General features: G+C 36.9%; 1 protein-coding gene across 1 annotated transcript in view; it reads right to left on the reverse strand.

The window, feature by feature from the left end:
* The window catches only part of cfap251 (cilia and flagella associated protein 251), a 34,593-nt gene that overhangs the window by 7,873 nt on the left and 13,749 nt on the right, over positions 1-12,971 (reverse strand). The window contains exons 4-14 of the mRNA XM_007238272.4: positions 12,859-12,967; positions 12,692-12,772; positions 12,153-12,230; positions 11,711-11,755; positions 10,682-10,884; positions 8,496-8,684; positions 6,520-6,770; positions 5,856-6,007; positions 5,144-5,317; positions 1,623-1,807; positions 447-561 (exon numbers count right to left, since the gene is read on the reverse strand). Coding sequence (XP_007238334.3) covers positions 447-561; positions 1,623-1,807; positions 5,144-5,317; positions 5,856-6,007; positions 6,520-6,770; positions 8,496-8,684; positions 10,682-10,884; positions 11,711-11,755; positions 12,153-12,230; positions 12,692-12,772; positions 12,859-12,967 — 1,582 coding nt within the window. The remainder of the gene's footprint in view (positions 1-446; positions 562-1,622; positions 1,808-5,143; positions 5,318-5,855; positions 6,008-6,519; positions 6,771-8,495; positions 8,685-10,681; positions 10,885-11,710; positions 11,756-12,152; positions 12,231-12,691; positions 12,773-12,858; positions 12,968-12,971) is intronic.

The raw sequence follows: 12,971 nt of genomic DNA on the forward strand, positions 1-12,971 counted from the left end.
TTTAGAAATATTTTAGAAATGTAACACATATACTGTATACAAATATTCTATAAAATAAACATATAATATGGGGAAGGTTTTATGGTCTTTGTTGCCAAATGTCCTTTATAATAAACATCTTTAATTATTAAATTTTTCCTTATTTACCACTGATCTGGTAGCTGTTCTATTTAATTAAGGCTTGAGCAATTGTTCAATGTGGATGGATTATTTCATTAGTCAAAGAGGAAAAATCACATTAATAATGATATATTTAAATGCAAGAAAAAGTAAGCAAACCCTTCGGACAGATGGATGTTTGTACTGATTACTAAATTAAATCAGATTTTCAGAGCCTTAAATTCACCTCTTATTTCATTGTGCATCCTATGTTCTGTGATCATTTGTAAAATAATTATTTTCTTTATAGAGGCATTGCTAACAAATGTTTATATCAGGTAACTAACCTTGTCCTTTGTTATATAAGCCATGTAACGAGAACTGGGATCCTTGTCTTTACAAGGCAGGAGGATCAGCATCTTCTTCAGTGGAGAGCCATACGTGGGTCCGAGGAGTGTTTTTCTGCAGAAAAGGTTATTACATTATGAGAAAGCATTGACATATTTGCAATGCAAGCATCCTTGTATCCTTTTTGGCCAAAACCGAACAAACCAAACATTTTCAGCAAAATAGTTTTGGTTACAGAATTTTCATTGCATCCCCAATTATTTTGTTAAACATTATTTTTTTTTTAAATGTAAAGCACATTAGAAATAAATTATGGTTGAAAAAAATGTCAGTCAGTCAAAAGTTTGGACTCTTCTCAGTCAATGTGTTTTCTTTCTTTTAATAAATTTTACATTGTAATTTAATACTGAAGTCTATACTAAAGCTGTACAGATACACATGTGGAATTATTCTGCAAACAAAAAAGTTTTAAACAAACTTTAAATGAATTATTTTAAGTAGCACATTTATCTATGAGGACAGATCTGCAGACTCTTGGTATTTTAATCTCAGTGTCTTCATGAGGGAGAGTCACCTGGAATAGCTTTTGCAACATCCTGAAGGAGTTCCTGGAGGTTCTAAACAATAGTTGCTGCTTTTCCTTCACGCTCTGAAGCTCCAGCTCATCCCAAATCACCTCAAATCACCATCTCAGTTCATCAGGTTTAGATCAGGGGATTAATGTGGAGGAATAACACTTTTTTACTGTTACTACATAACTCCATATGTGTCCCTTAATTGTTTTCATGTCTTTAATATTCATCTACAATGTAGAAAATAAATTAAATAAAGAAATAAAGAAAAAACATTAAGTGTCCAAACTTCTGGCTGGTACTGTACAAGCAAAAGTTGTGATCCAGGGTCAATGCTACTGGATGTTTTGAAGCACCTCAGACCCAAGAGCTCTTGTCCACTTTGTATTGGTGCTTCAGCATCATTAGTACTTTACTGCTTGTTTAAACCCCACATCAGCTTTCCACTGGGACCTTGAAAATCCTCCAGTGGTCATCTTGGGTTTGGTCCTGCATCTACCAGACTCTCAGAGTAAGATTTAAAGGCTGGCTGTCTCAGACCATCACAGACCATGTCTAAATCACATTCACTAGATCACACAAACCGAACTTCCAGAAACTGACCTGCACATCTTAGTAGTGACGTTGAACATTTTCAGCTTGTAGTGGTCAGATGCGATCAACAAGAAGTGTTCAGTGGTTAAAGGTGGGTACCAGGCCATGCAGGTGGGATGAGCACTCTGCTCGATGCGATCCAAGCTGAGGATCAACAGCTCATCTTTTCTGCTGTTCTGTAGGTCATACTCCACCTAACAAGAGCAGAGAGAAAACACCAAATGACTTTCTGTCATCAGAAACTCACCACAAATAACACCAGTAATATCAGATCCCAAACAGACTCTGGAATCTACTAAACATGATATGTTTCCAGCCCTTAGCAGTCCAGGGTTCTCATTCGTGACAAAACTGTAAACTCGGGTGATGGTGGCTGGCTGTTGGACAGCCTGGAATATGGGCAGTTTTTTTTTAAACAACCATCCTGCTTCTTTCAGTCCAATCCAGGCACCCCCTCTCAACTGGGCAAAACGTCTTCAAGTGTGTCATAGAGGCATGTCTAGCAGTCACCAATCTCTCAGCAAGAGGTATACTATCCCATCCTAATCTCCTGTGAGAGCAGAGATGGGTTCTGCCAACATTTAGGAGGGGTTAAAGGTTTTTAAGATGGCCAAGGTAATATGTTTAATGGGTAAATTAACAGACATCTATTAGGCAATAGTCAAATTGCACTGCTGAGATTAATTAGCTGGCTAACTGGACATTGCGCTACATAGCAATACAAGTACCTTTGAGTTGCATACTGTACAAACAGCATTTTAAGTTACATACCGTACAAACAGCATTTTATAAGATACAGTATAACGATTGCCAATGATGTGCAATAAATAAAAGACCCACAATACAACAATTGGGGAGATAAGTGCAATCACAAATATATTTTAAAAAACAATCCTCTTAAATTCCCCTCATCTGATTTTTCAAAGAATCCACGTGATTCATCAACCTCTGAATGACCTCTCTCTCATCTTCAGTAATGATGTAGTAATGATAGTGGTTATGATGATGTTCAACAGAACCACAATCTCCTGTAGGTTGTACTTTAGCAGATCCTGGTTACAGTGCCAGTGTACCCAGAGACGTATAGTAAGGAAGTAGAACTACTTCACTGCTGTACTTAAGTACTAAATACTGCATCTGTATCTATTGGAGTATTATTTTTTACTGCACTACTGTACTTAAGTACTAAACTGTAGCATCTGTATCTATTGGAGTATTATTTTTTACTGCACTACTGTACTTAAGTACTAAACTGTAGCATCTGTATCTACTGGAGTGTTATATATTTTTCTCCTCTTTTTAATTTTTACTTCACTACATATTTTGGATGAGTTTAATACTTTTACACTTTTATGTGATGCATTGTTACTCATTACACTTATAAAAATGTTATGAATCATCGAATAGAAATCATCAAAATGTTAGAAATCATTGAAACTTCAACTTCAACTACTCAAGTCTAGGTCTCTAGTAAATGTCTGAGTGAACCGCAGCAGGACTGCTCGTACACTAGGGGTGGTACATAAACTAGCTTGCAGTGGGCTCATAGCTGGCATCCTAATCTGGGGTCAGGCCAATAGAAGGCTAGCATGCTGCGAATGCAGCGCAATGCTTATTGACTCTCTGTGAAATCAGTGCAAAAATGTAAGACCAGATACATTTAACAACACATAATATTTAATGAGACACATCCTGGTCCTGATTTATGTGGTAAAGGAACTGCAACAGGTACTGTAGGGAACATATTGTAACACTGATTGTGGTGAGACCCAGGCTGTATGCGGAATGGCATACTACATACTACTCGCGTACTAAATCTGACTAAAGCTTGTTTGCAGTACGCAGTATGCGACCAAACTGAGGATCTGTAGTACACTACAGGTACCCGGATGGTGTACTACTCCGCTCAGATTTTGCAGTGTGCATGGGGAGCTATCTTCGTGGTGTACTGCATCCCAACATGCATTGCGACTGGCTTCTCCAGCCCGCTACAGAAAAAAACAAGATGGTGGCGAGTGCGAGAGATTTAAAAATTTTGGAAATATATATATTTTAAAATTAAGAGAATTAATTTTGAAAGTATTGGCCTACCACTTTCGAGCCCCTCTGCGGCCATGTCCCTCCGCTGCCGAGCACTCTGTGCTGACGGAGGGTCAGCAGCATACAGCGGAGGGTCATGGCCGCGGTGAGCCATTACTTCCCTTGATGTAGTAAATAATTCCCTCATTTTAATAAATTATTCTGTTATTTTAATAAATAATTCCCTTAGTTTTAATAAATCTTTCTCTTTATTTAATAAATAATTCCAATACATTGTTCTGTTATTTTAATAAATAATTACATTTGTTTAAAAAATTGTTCTGTTGATTTAATAAATAATTCCCTCTAATACATATTTTTCTTTTAAATAAGGGCATGATTTGAATACAAATTAATAAAATTGTTTCACTTGTGTTGAGATTGTGTAAATATCAATGAGTTTGTTTAAATGTTTTCTTCCTGTTGGTACTTACACAGATGAAAATAGTAATCTACTAAAATAAATAAAAAAACATATTTAAATATAACTGGAACATACTTGGGTTTGGGGGCTGCTGCTAAATGGTTGTTAGAATTGGGTTAGCTGCACTTACACTAAACTCTAAAATAAAAGCAGCAATTGCTGTTCTGGACAGTATGCTGTTCACATTAGTTTTAATAATGAAAAGGTAGGACATTTTTAATGTTCTTTCTGTTTACAACTCACTCTGAGGAATTCAGAGCACTACAGAGCACTGACTGGTGTGTCACTGGACCACAGGAATCAAAATTAATGCAGTACTGAATACTACATACTGGGCAGTGTGTAGTATGCAGTACATACTAGTGCAGTATGCAGTATGCAGTATAGTAGTATGCCATTCCGAATACAGCCCCAGTGTTTGGTCAGGCCACACCTGTAATCATTAATATACAGTGACTAGCAAAAGTAATGTAAAAGTAACTTTAACCTTTTGCCACATGAAATTGTAATTTTTTTGTCAACAACAAGTGGGACACAATTGTGAAGTGTAACGAAATTTATTGGCCATTTTAACGTTTTTTTAGAAACAAAAAACTGAAAAGCAGGGCGTGCAAAATTATTTGGCCCCTTTAGTTTTAGTGCAGCAAACTCAATCCAGAAGTTCAGGTAGGATCTCAGAATGATCCAGTGCTGACCTAAATGACTGACGATGATTAATAGAATCCACCTGCTGTGTGTGATCAAGTCTCAGTATAAATGCACCTGCTCTGTGATCAGAGTCTCAGAGTTCTGTTTAAAGCGCAGAGAGCATCATGAAGACCAAGAGCACACCAGGCAGGTCCGAGATACTGTTGTGGAGAAGTTTAAACCGGATTTGGATGCAAAAAGATTTCCCAAGCTTTAAACATCTCAAGGAGCACTGTGCAAACGATCATATTAAAATGAAAGGAGTATCAGACCACTGCAAATCTACCAAGATTAGTAATATATATTGAGGAAATCATTAGGTCAAACATTAGCTACTCACTAGCTTGCAGTCCATTCCCAGAGAAAGTAGGCGTGGCTGTGTGCTGTCCAGCTGCACTCCAAACATCAGGTCCTGGATGGGCTTGTAGTGAGAGCGGTTTCTCCCTAAGTACTCCCACACATGCTGACCACCTTTCTTACACAGCTGAAACACCGTCACAGCCTTACCAGAGTCCTACCAAAAATACACAATCACAGAATATAAATATATACTTTCGAATTTAATTCCAAATATCAAATCCCCTCCAGTTTTCATACTCCTCCCAATATTTTTTCAATAAAGTAATTTATAGATTTCTTAAACAATAGACACAGTGGTATGCAAAAGTTTGGGCACAGCTATCTTTTTTTGTTACTTTGAATTATTACTGAGAGATTAATTAAACTAATCTGATTTTATTAAATTATTTTAATAAAAATGTTGTAATATTCAATATTCAAAGTGGGGTAATGGAGATTGTACATTTTTACATACAGAAGCTGCAGGTGGAATCTCAGTAGATAGACATTTACTTCTGTCAGAAATATATGTGCAAAAATGTGAGGAATGCTGTTTCCGAACTGAATGTTGCATATTTTGTACACCAGTTCTAGCTGGTAGTTGAAGTCTGTAGTTTTCCTCTGGAAAAATGTCACAGGAAGTTGAAGTGGAGAAGGACTAGTTGAATCATAAGTGCACAGGTTTCACCAACAGCTATGAGCTCCTTACTCACCGCAGTGGCTAAGTAGGAGGAGTCATGGGAGAAGGTGAGATGAGTAATGCACTCCAGACTGTACTGAAAGCTCTCCTCTTGTTCTTGCTGCAGGGTGCAGGCATCCAGAATCTGCACTGTTCCACTGGCAAAGCCCAGCGCCAGATAAAAACCTGCCAAACACACCACCAGAACACTTTTACACACCACTGACCTACAATACCCCGCAGGAGTATGCAAACATCTTTTAAGCAAGGCGATATACTGCGATAGTTTGAATTAAATTTTAAGAAAACTCTTATAGTATTAAAACACACTATCATATTCATAGAAACTGCATAAACAAAAGATTAACTTTTTTAAATCAAATCAAATATAGGTATATGAGTTTAAACACAACACTAAATTAACCACTTACTTTACATTAACAATTATAATTAGAATGAAAATCAATGAAGTATTGCACAGCAAAATATCACATGATGATACTATGCATCAATATATTTAACACTCCTAACCCCAACATCATTGAAACCCACACAAAGTAAACAGACCATCCGATCAGATATGGGTCAGTGTGAAAGGCTCTCACTACAGATGCAGAACAGTATGTAAGGACACAGCCTGGTGACCAGTAGAGGCGATCACTGTGTAATAAAGCACAAGAATGGACTGTATCGATTACCTTGAGGATCGTAGGCCATGCACTGGATCTGCTTGTCTGTATTGAAGACTCTGCTGAACACTACAGTTTTCTTCTCATAGTCCCACACTTTCAGGAGTCCACTGTGGCCACCCATAGCCACTAGAGGGTGTTTGGGGTGACAGGCCACTGCATCCAGAGACTCTACATGCTCCTTCAGTAGAGACTGTGCCACGCTGCCCTGAACGTTAACATGGACCAAGGCTGCACTTACTGTTGACAAGACAAAGTTTCTGTAAAAGGAAAAGAAAGACCCTTTGAGCTCAGTTGGGGATATAAATAATTTAACAAACGAAAGCTAATATGGAAAGCACACTTTTAACTGACTTTTGTTTATGTAAGTATTCCATTTAGTTAACACGCAATGAATCTGAAAACTGGAAAATTTAATGCAGTAATATATTTTTACACAAACTATTTTAAAAGGCTTTCACTCTCCTTTTTGCCATGTCTCATCTGTTATTGGTAGATTCTGTCTACGTTTAGTGTGAAACTGACAAATAGACACTCAGAAATTCACTAAGGACACACCCATCATATTAGAAACCTATCAATCTGTATCAGAGAGGTGGGTGTAAATAGTTTACAGCTGCTGGAGCTTCTGCAGTGCTTTTGAAAAGCAGAAGTAGAACAATTACAAAATTATTACTGTCTCCCTCCTAAAATACAAGAAAGTACCAGCATTACCAACATTTGTAAAATCATGAGTTTAATTTGTTGTGATTAACTTTTTGACACTATTAATATAATTATACTGTTTTTTGTCACTACAAGTGTAATGATTTCTATAAAGTGTTAAACTTAGAAACTCTACACGTTACTATCTTTGGGGTTAATTTTGATTAAGGGCTATCTATGGTCTTGCTAGGTGGTAGTTTGTGCTGTCATAATAATTATTACATTTTCGTACAACATACCTTTTCGACCTTGACATTGTCCATTATGTCTTTTCTTAGTCGATACAACCCATTAATGTAAATAAAAAGGTATTTTTAAAGAGTTCTATTTTGTTTTCTAATTTATTTTATTTGCTTTCTAATTTAATGTAAAAAATTCAATGAACGAGTATGTTTTTATATTATAGTTCTAATTTCTGTTTCTTTTAATAAAAAGTTTAATGCTCTTTAAAAGAGTGTAACTGCTTTACTAAGCTACTATATTTATATATTTGGCATAAAAAGGTCCTACTTTTACAATAGCATCATTTATTGTAATTATTTCTGCACCTTTTTTTTTTTAACGCTGTCCTGTACTTTTGCATATTCAGCCCAAATTTGCTGCTACAGAAAAAACATAAATTCAATCAAAATGCTGTCTAAAAAACCCAGCACACAAGACTGAACTAATTGATCTTATTCGCGCTGCTGTGGGGAGGCTGGCGTTGTGACGGGCAGTCTCTACTTGTACTCGCATTGATAAAATTTCTCGGCTGCAGGGTTGCTCGAGTCTGACGTTAAGTATAGTTTAAGGGTTAACTTTACCGAGCACTCAGTGCTGTATCTTTATAACTAAGTCTGTATCTCTGAAAACATTTTGTCCTTGGAGTTTTAGAGCTGTAAAATTTACTGTGGGGAAAGGCAGGTAGGCGTTCTCTGCTGCAGTGCTGTTAGCCAATCAGAGGAGATACATTTGCATGTATGAATATTTATGAGCATAAGCTGAAATCATGTCTTTCTTCAGAGACCACTAATTCAGTGCTCTAAAGCAGGGCTAAATAGAAACACCTGAGCACCTTTTTTTACTAAAAACAGATCACATGGCATTCATACATACTAGAGACCACAACTAGACATTTTTAAATAAATAAAAAAAAAAACAATGGAATGAGACCTTTAAACAAATGCTAGCATAACAAACACCAGCCCATCCACTGATTTAGCAAAATGAATGTTTATCATATTTATCCAAACAACAGAGCTCAATCAAATTGATCTGTTTATTGATAAAATGGATCTTACCTTTTGATTAACGGCTGGTTATTTAGACTGCAGTCTTCCTGGTTTCTCACACTGCTGCTGGACGTGATTTCCTTAGAAAAGGAAATGGAAGAGATGGGGTCCAAATTGAATTCACTGTACCAGTTAATGAGCTTGAAGCTCTCGTCATAGAATTTGACATGTCCATTCACGTCACCGGTGACAATGAAGCTGTGGTGAAAAGCAGCAAACAGATAAAGTTGGAGATGAGAGAAGATTTCTTTTCTGGCTTAAAGTGCGGCAAAATTTAAAGCTTTTAATGTAACATGGAAAAAACGGCATTCTGGATATTAATTGTATTTTTACTTACATTTTGATGCTACAGAGTTTACTCTTTTTTATTTAGTTTTTAATGACTCAATTAGTCGATCTGAACAAATAATTCTGTTCTTAGTTACTAACTAGTTATCAGTCCTGACGCTGTCAGTCTGCCCATGACTACAATGACTCGGCTGAACATATGACTCTGCAGCGTTCAGCCTCTACCTCTTTCTGATTGCTCATTTTCCACACCTGTTTGTGTCTGTATAAATAGCCCTTTGTTCCCTTGGTCCGAGTATTCTATTTTTTTAGCTCTGGTGCAACGCATTTTTTTTTGCTTTCTTGTCTTATTGTTTTTTACCCTTTCTGCTCTTAGTTCACTCTTTTGTCTAGCCCTATATTTCTGCTGTTGATCTTTAGTTGCCGACCTTGCTTTCCTCTATGACTACTCTCTTGCCTTATCCATTTACTCCTGATTGTTTCACTGTGTACCGGCCCTGCTTCTGACTCACTACGTTCTGCTGTGTTGCTATTTATTGCTGCCCTGTTGTTCACTAGTTATACAAAAATACTAAACATTTTGAATGGGTCACCTCCTGGCCTGTTCTGTGTCTGTCCTGTTCTGTCTCTGTGGTTTTATTGCCCTCCTGTTTGTTTGTTTATTTACCTTCCCCTGCATGTGGCCTGTGTACCTCAAGGCGCTTTTCCACCAGCATGGTGCCGGTGCTGGTGCCAGGTTCCCGAACGGTTCTTTGCGTTTCCACCCTAAAATCACAGGTTTTCGGCCAGAAAAGCTGGTTCCGTTCTGGCCCACAATCTTGCTGGTCTGGAACCAGCGAACCTGTGACTTGAGCGGCCAAAGGGCGGGGCGTGAAAGCGTCTCCGGGACAAAGTTGTTTATAAACCTCACCTCCATTCACAACTAAGAGCAGCAGAAGCAGCTAAATAAATGAAAATTAATCAACAGTGGTCCACCGAGGACAGCAGCACAAGTTTCAAAAGGAGCTCGGGTTCTGCCATGTTGTTTTCAAATCGTCCCCCGACTTCTGTTGGTCACTTTGTTGGTGGAAAAGAGGTATTAGTGTCTCTGCCCCAGTCCTGTGTTCCTCACCTGATTCATTTGTAGCTCCGCCCCCTTGTTACCTTTCTCTAGGTGTTGCCAGTTTCCTTTCCCGCCTTGTGTCTGTCTTTATAGCCATATATTTTCTGTTTCCATTGTCAGTTCTTTAACGTCTTTACATCTGTGTGGTTGATGGTTTTCCTTAGTTCCTAGTCTCTGTGTATTCACTGTTTCTATGTTTTGTTTATTTCATTTTATTTCTGTTTTGTTATTGGTTTTCTGTTTTGTAATAAATCACCTGAATCCACTCTCCGCGTCCTCTACTACCTGCTGCACCATTCCTGACGTCAGCATACTCTTAAAAAATAGTTTCTCAGATAAAAGCAATGGTTACAAAACTATACCTGGATGCTTAATTTGCCTGGCCAATTTTTTGCACTGATGGATACACTCCAAGGAACTTTCTTCAATTTCATTTAGAATCCTTTTTAAAACTCTGATTCTAAATTCGACTCTGGGCATAATAAAAATAAAAAAAGAGATAGCGACTGCTGGTGGATTGTTTTTTGCTCGGCATACCTCTGTCAACTGGTAGAGATGGTTAGGTTAAGTTCAACACCTATTTAATCAGATATTGTGACTCACATGCACTCTACCAAAAAGTAGAGCAGAACTTTAATGGTGGAGCTGCATGACCCAGAATGTTTGTGTGCTGAACCAAATATAGTCTATTTAAGTCCTCTTCACAAGTAAAAGTACAACTATTTTCCTTTAGTTTCTAAATGTATTTGTATTTTGTATTGTAATTAGCTCACAGTATAATGTATTGCTCTTAAAATTTGACTACCTGTCACACAGAGTCAGTGCTGAGATGCCATCGTTCTGCAGCGTAATGAGTTTGGTGGCCTGCATTTCCCTGTTTTTGTCGGCAGCAGATCCTTCCACTACATCCCAAAGCACCACATTCCCTGCCAACGAAACGGAGCAAGCCTGTACTCCGCTAGAAAAGAAGGTAGACTGGCTGATTGGACCTACCACCTTGCTAAATGTCTATGGAAAAAACAAAAAAGGTAAAATAACAGTATGTGATGCTTCATCAGTAACATTCTTTGATTATTTACAAACACATAGATAGTTTAGAATATAGAGAATATCATCTTTTTATGTTAAGTTATTTTTGAGCATCCTTAGAGCATACGCTTGTGAAATAATCAGAAATTGTATGATTATTAAATGTGTGATTGCAGATAATATTACTTAACAAATAAAACTGAATGTATGTTTTTAAGAAAATAATTTGTTAAACAATAAAAATGCATTTTTTACTTCAGTGTATCAGAGGAAACTTGTGGGAACTGTCCAAAAACATAAACTAAAGCAGAGGTGGGCCATGCAACTTAACAATGTCCCAAAACAACCCAGTAAATCCACCAAGGGATTTGTCAATAAAAAAGAGAGAGTTCTGGAATGGCCAAGTCAAATCCCATCAATCCATCCTATTGAGGTGCTATGGGGTGCTTTGGAGCCCCTTAAACATCACACAGCTGAAAGAATCTGCCTCAAAATTGGACAGATTACCCTGTAGTGTGAGCAAGGCATTAAGAGTTGCAAACATAGATTTATTTACTCTGGACCTCAAAACAATTTCCTACTGTGTCTTTTACAATGACTTAATTATACAATATATGGACATGACACCAACATTTTTTGCTTTTTTTAATATGGCTCATTATGTTTTTCATAGCAAGGAAAGAACATTAACATGAATTAAAACATTATTCTGTTTTATTTATTTAGGATATTAAAAAAAATAGACAATATTATTCATGCAAAAATGATCATCAAGACATGTTATAAAACTAATGTTATCTCTTACCTTGCCTGAAATTTCCGGTGCTGAATATTTCAGGATACCATTATCCTGTACAGAGTATATTATTAGCATTTATACATAATGACAACATAACAACTTAAATAGATTCTATAATAATCTAAATTGTCTATTTACCTCTGATAAAGAGTTTTTCTTTTGTACTCAAACAATAAAAGTGATGCCAACCAATTTAAAATATATAGTTATAGTTATCACAACAACGTGTGATAATTCATGATTAATGTCACTTTAATCTTCTTAAGACTTAAGCATTTAACAGTGTTTATTTAAATGCATTAGTGTTAACAGCACTACACAAATGGATGTAAAAAACTCATATACCAACTGTAATTTATACATACGTAAGATTTTCAACATCTTCTCAGCATGTTGTACATGTTTCTGTGAATATAGAAGATATAATACAAAAAAGTACTGTACTTACCCAGGTGTAAAATAATACATGGCCTTCACTGTTACTGACTAGCTGAAAGCTGTCTGTGGTGTTAAATGTGATGTGATTCTGGAAAAGAACATTTGTGTTTATTAGTGTCATCAAGAAATTATCTTTATCTGCAAAACACTGGATTAAAAGTGAATATGTAACTTAGATGTGTAATTATCTATACAATTTTAGTCTTTTTCTTTTACCACTAAATTTGACGACAACTGGATATTTACCTATTATAATCTAATTAATGTTATGCTATGATAGTGATATGATGGTGGCTACCGGATGGCTAGGACAGTTCATTTCTAAAGTTGTGTGGTCATTCAAAATTGTTTGATTCACAGTCTTGCATGTGTACCAGTAATACCAGAAAGAAGGCATTACCACCCACAGTGAACAGTGCAGTGGATGGTAGAAACTCATCCACATTCAATACAAGAGACCCCACACATATAACCCACAAGTCAGTGCAGCATTCTTTAGCTTCCAAGAGACATAGCAGAAGTCCCAAGTTACTGTATGTACCTACATACCTGAAAACCATGTTCTGGGTGGATCTCCACCTGGCATTCTGGACCTTCAGTCTCATTAGTCCAGTCCCAGATACAAACTCTCTGTGATTAACACCAAAAAATGTTTTAATAAAATCAAATATAATCCACACCGTCAGAATAATGTGACACCAAACTCAAGGACCTACCTGAACTGCTCCAGCTCCAACGGTCCCAAGATATTTGGAATCCTTTGACAATGCTAGAGCAGCTACACCACCCTCAGGGTGACTCTCAAACAAAGTGCGCACAGGGATCCTAT

The sequence above is a fragment of the Astyanax mexicanus genome, chromosome 22, assembly GCF_023375975.1.
Source record: "Astyanax mexicanus isolate ESR-SI-001 chromosome 22, AstMex3_surface, whole genome shotgun sequence".
Lineage (NCBI taxonomy): Eukaryota > Metazoa > Chordata > Actinopteri > Characiformes > Acestrorhamphidae > Astyanax > Astyanax mexicanus.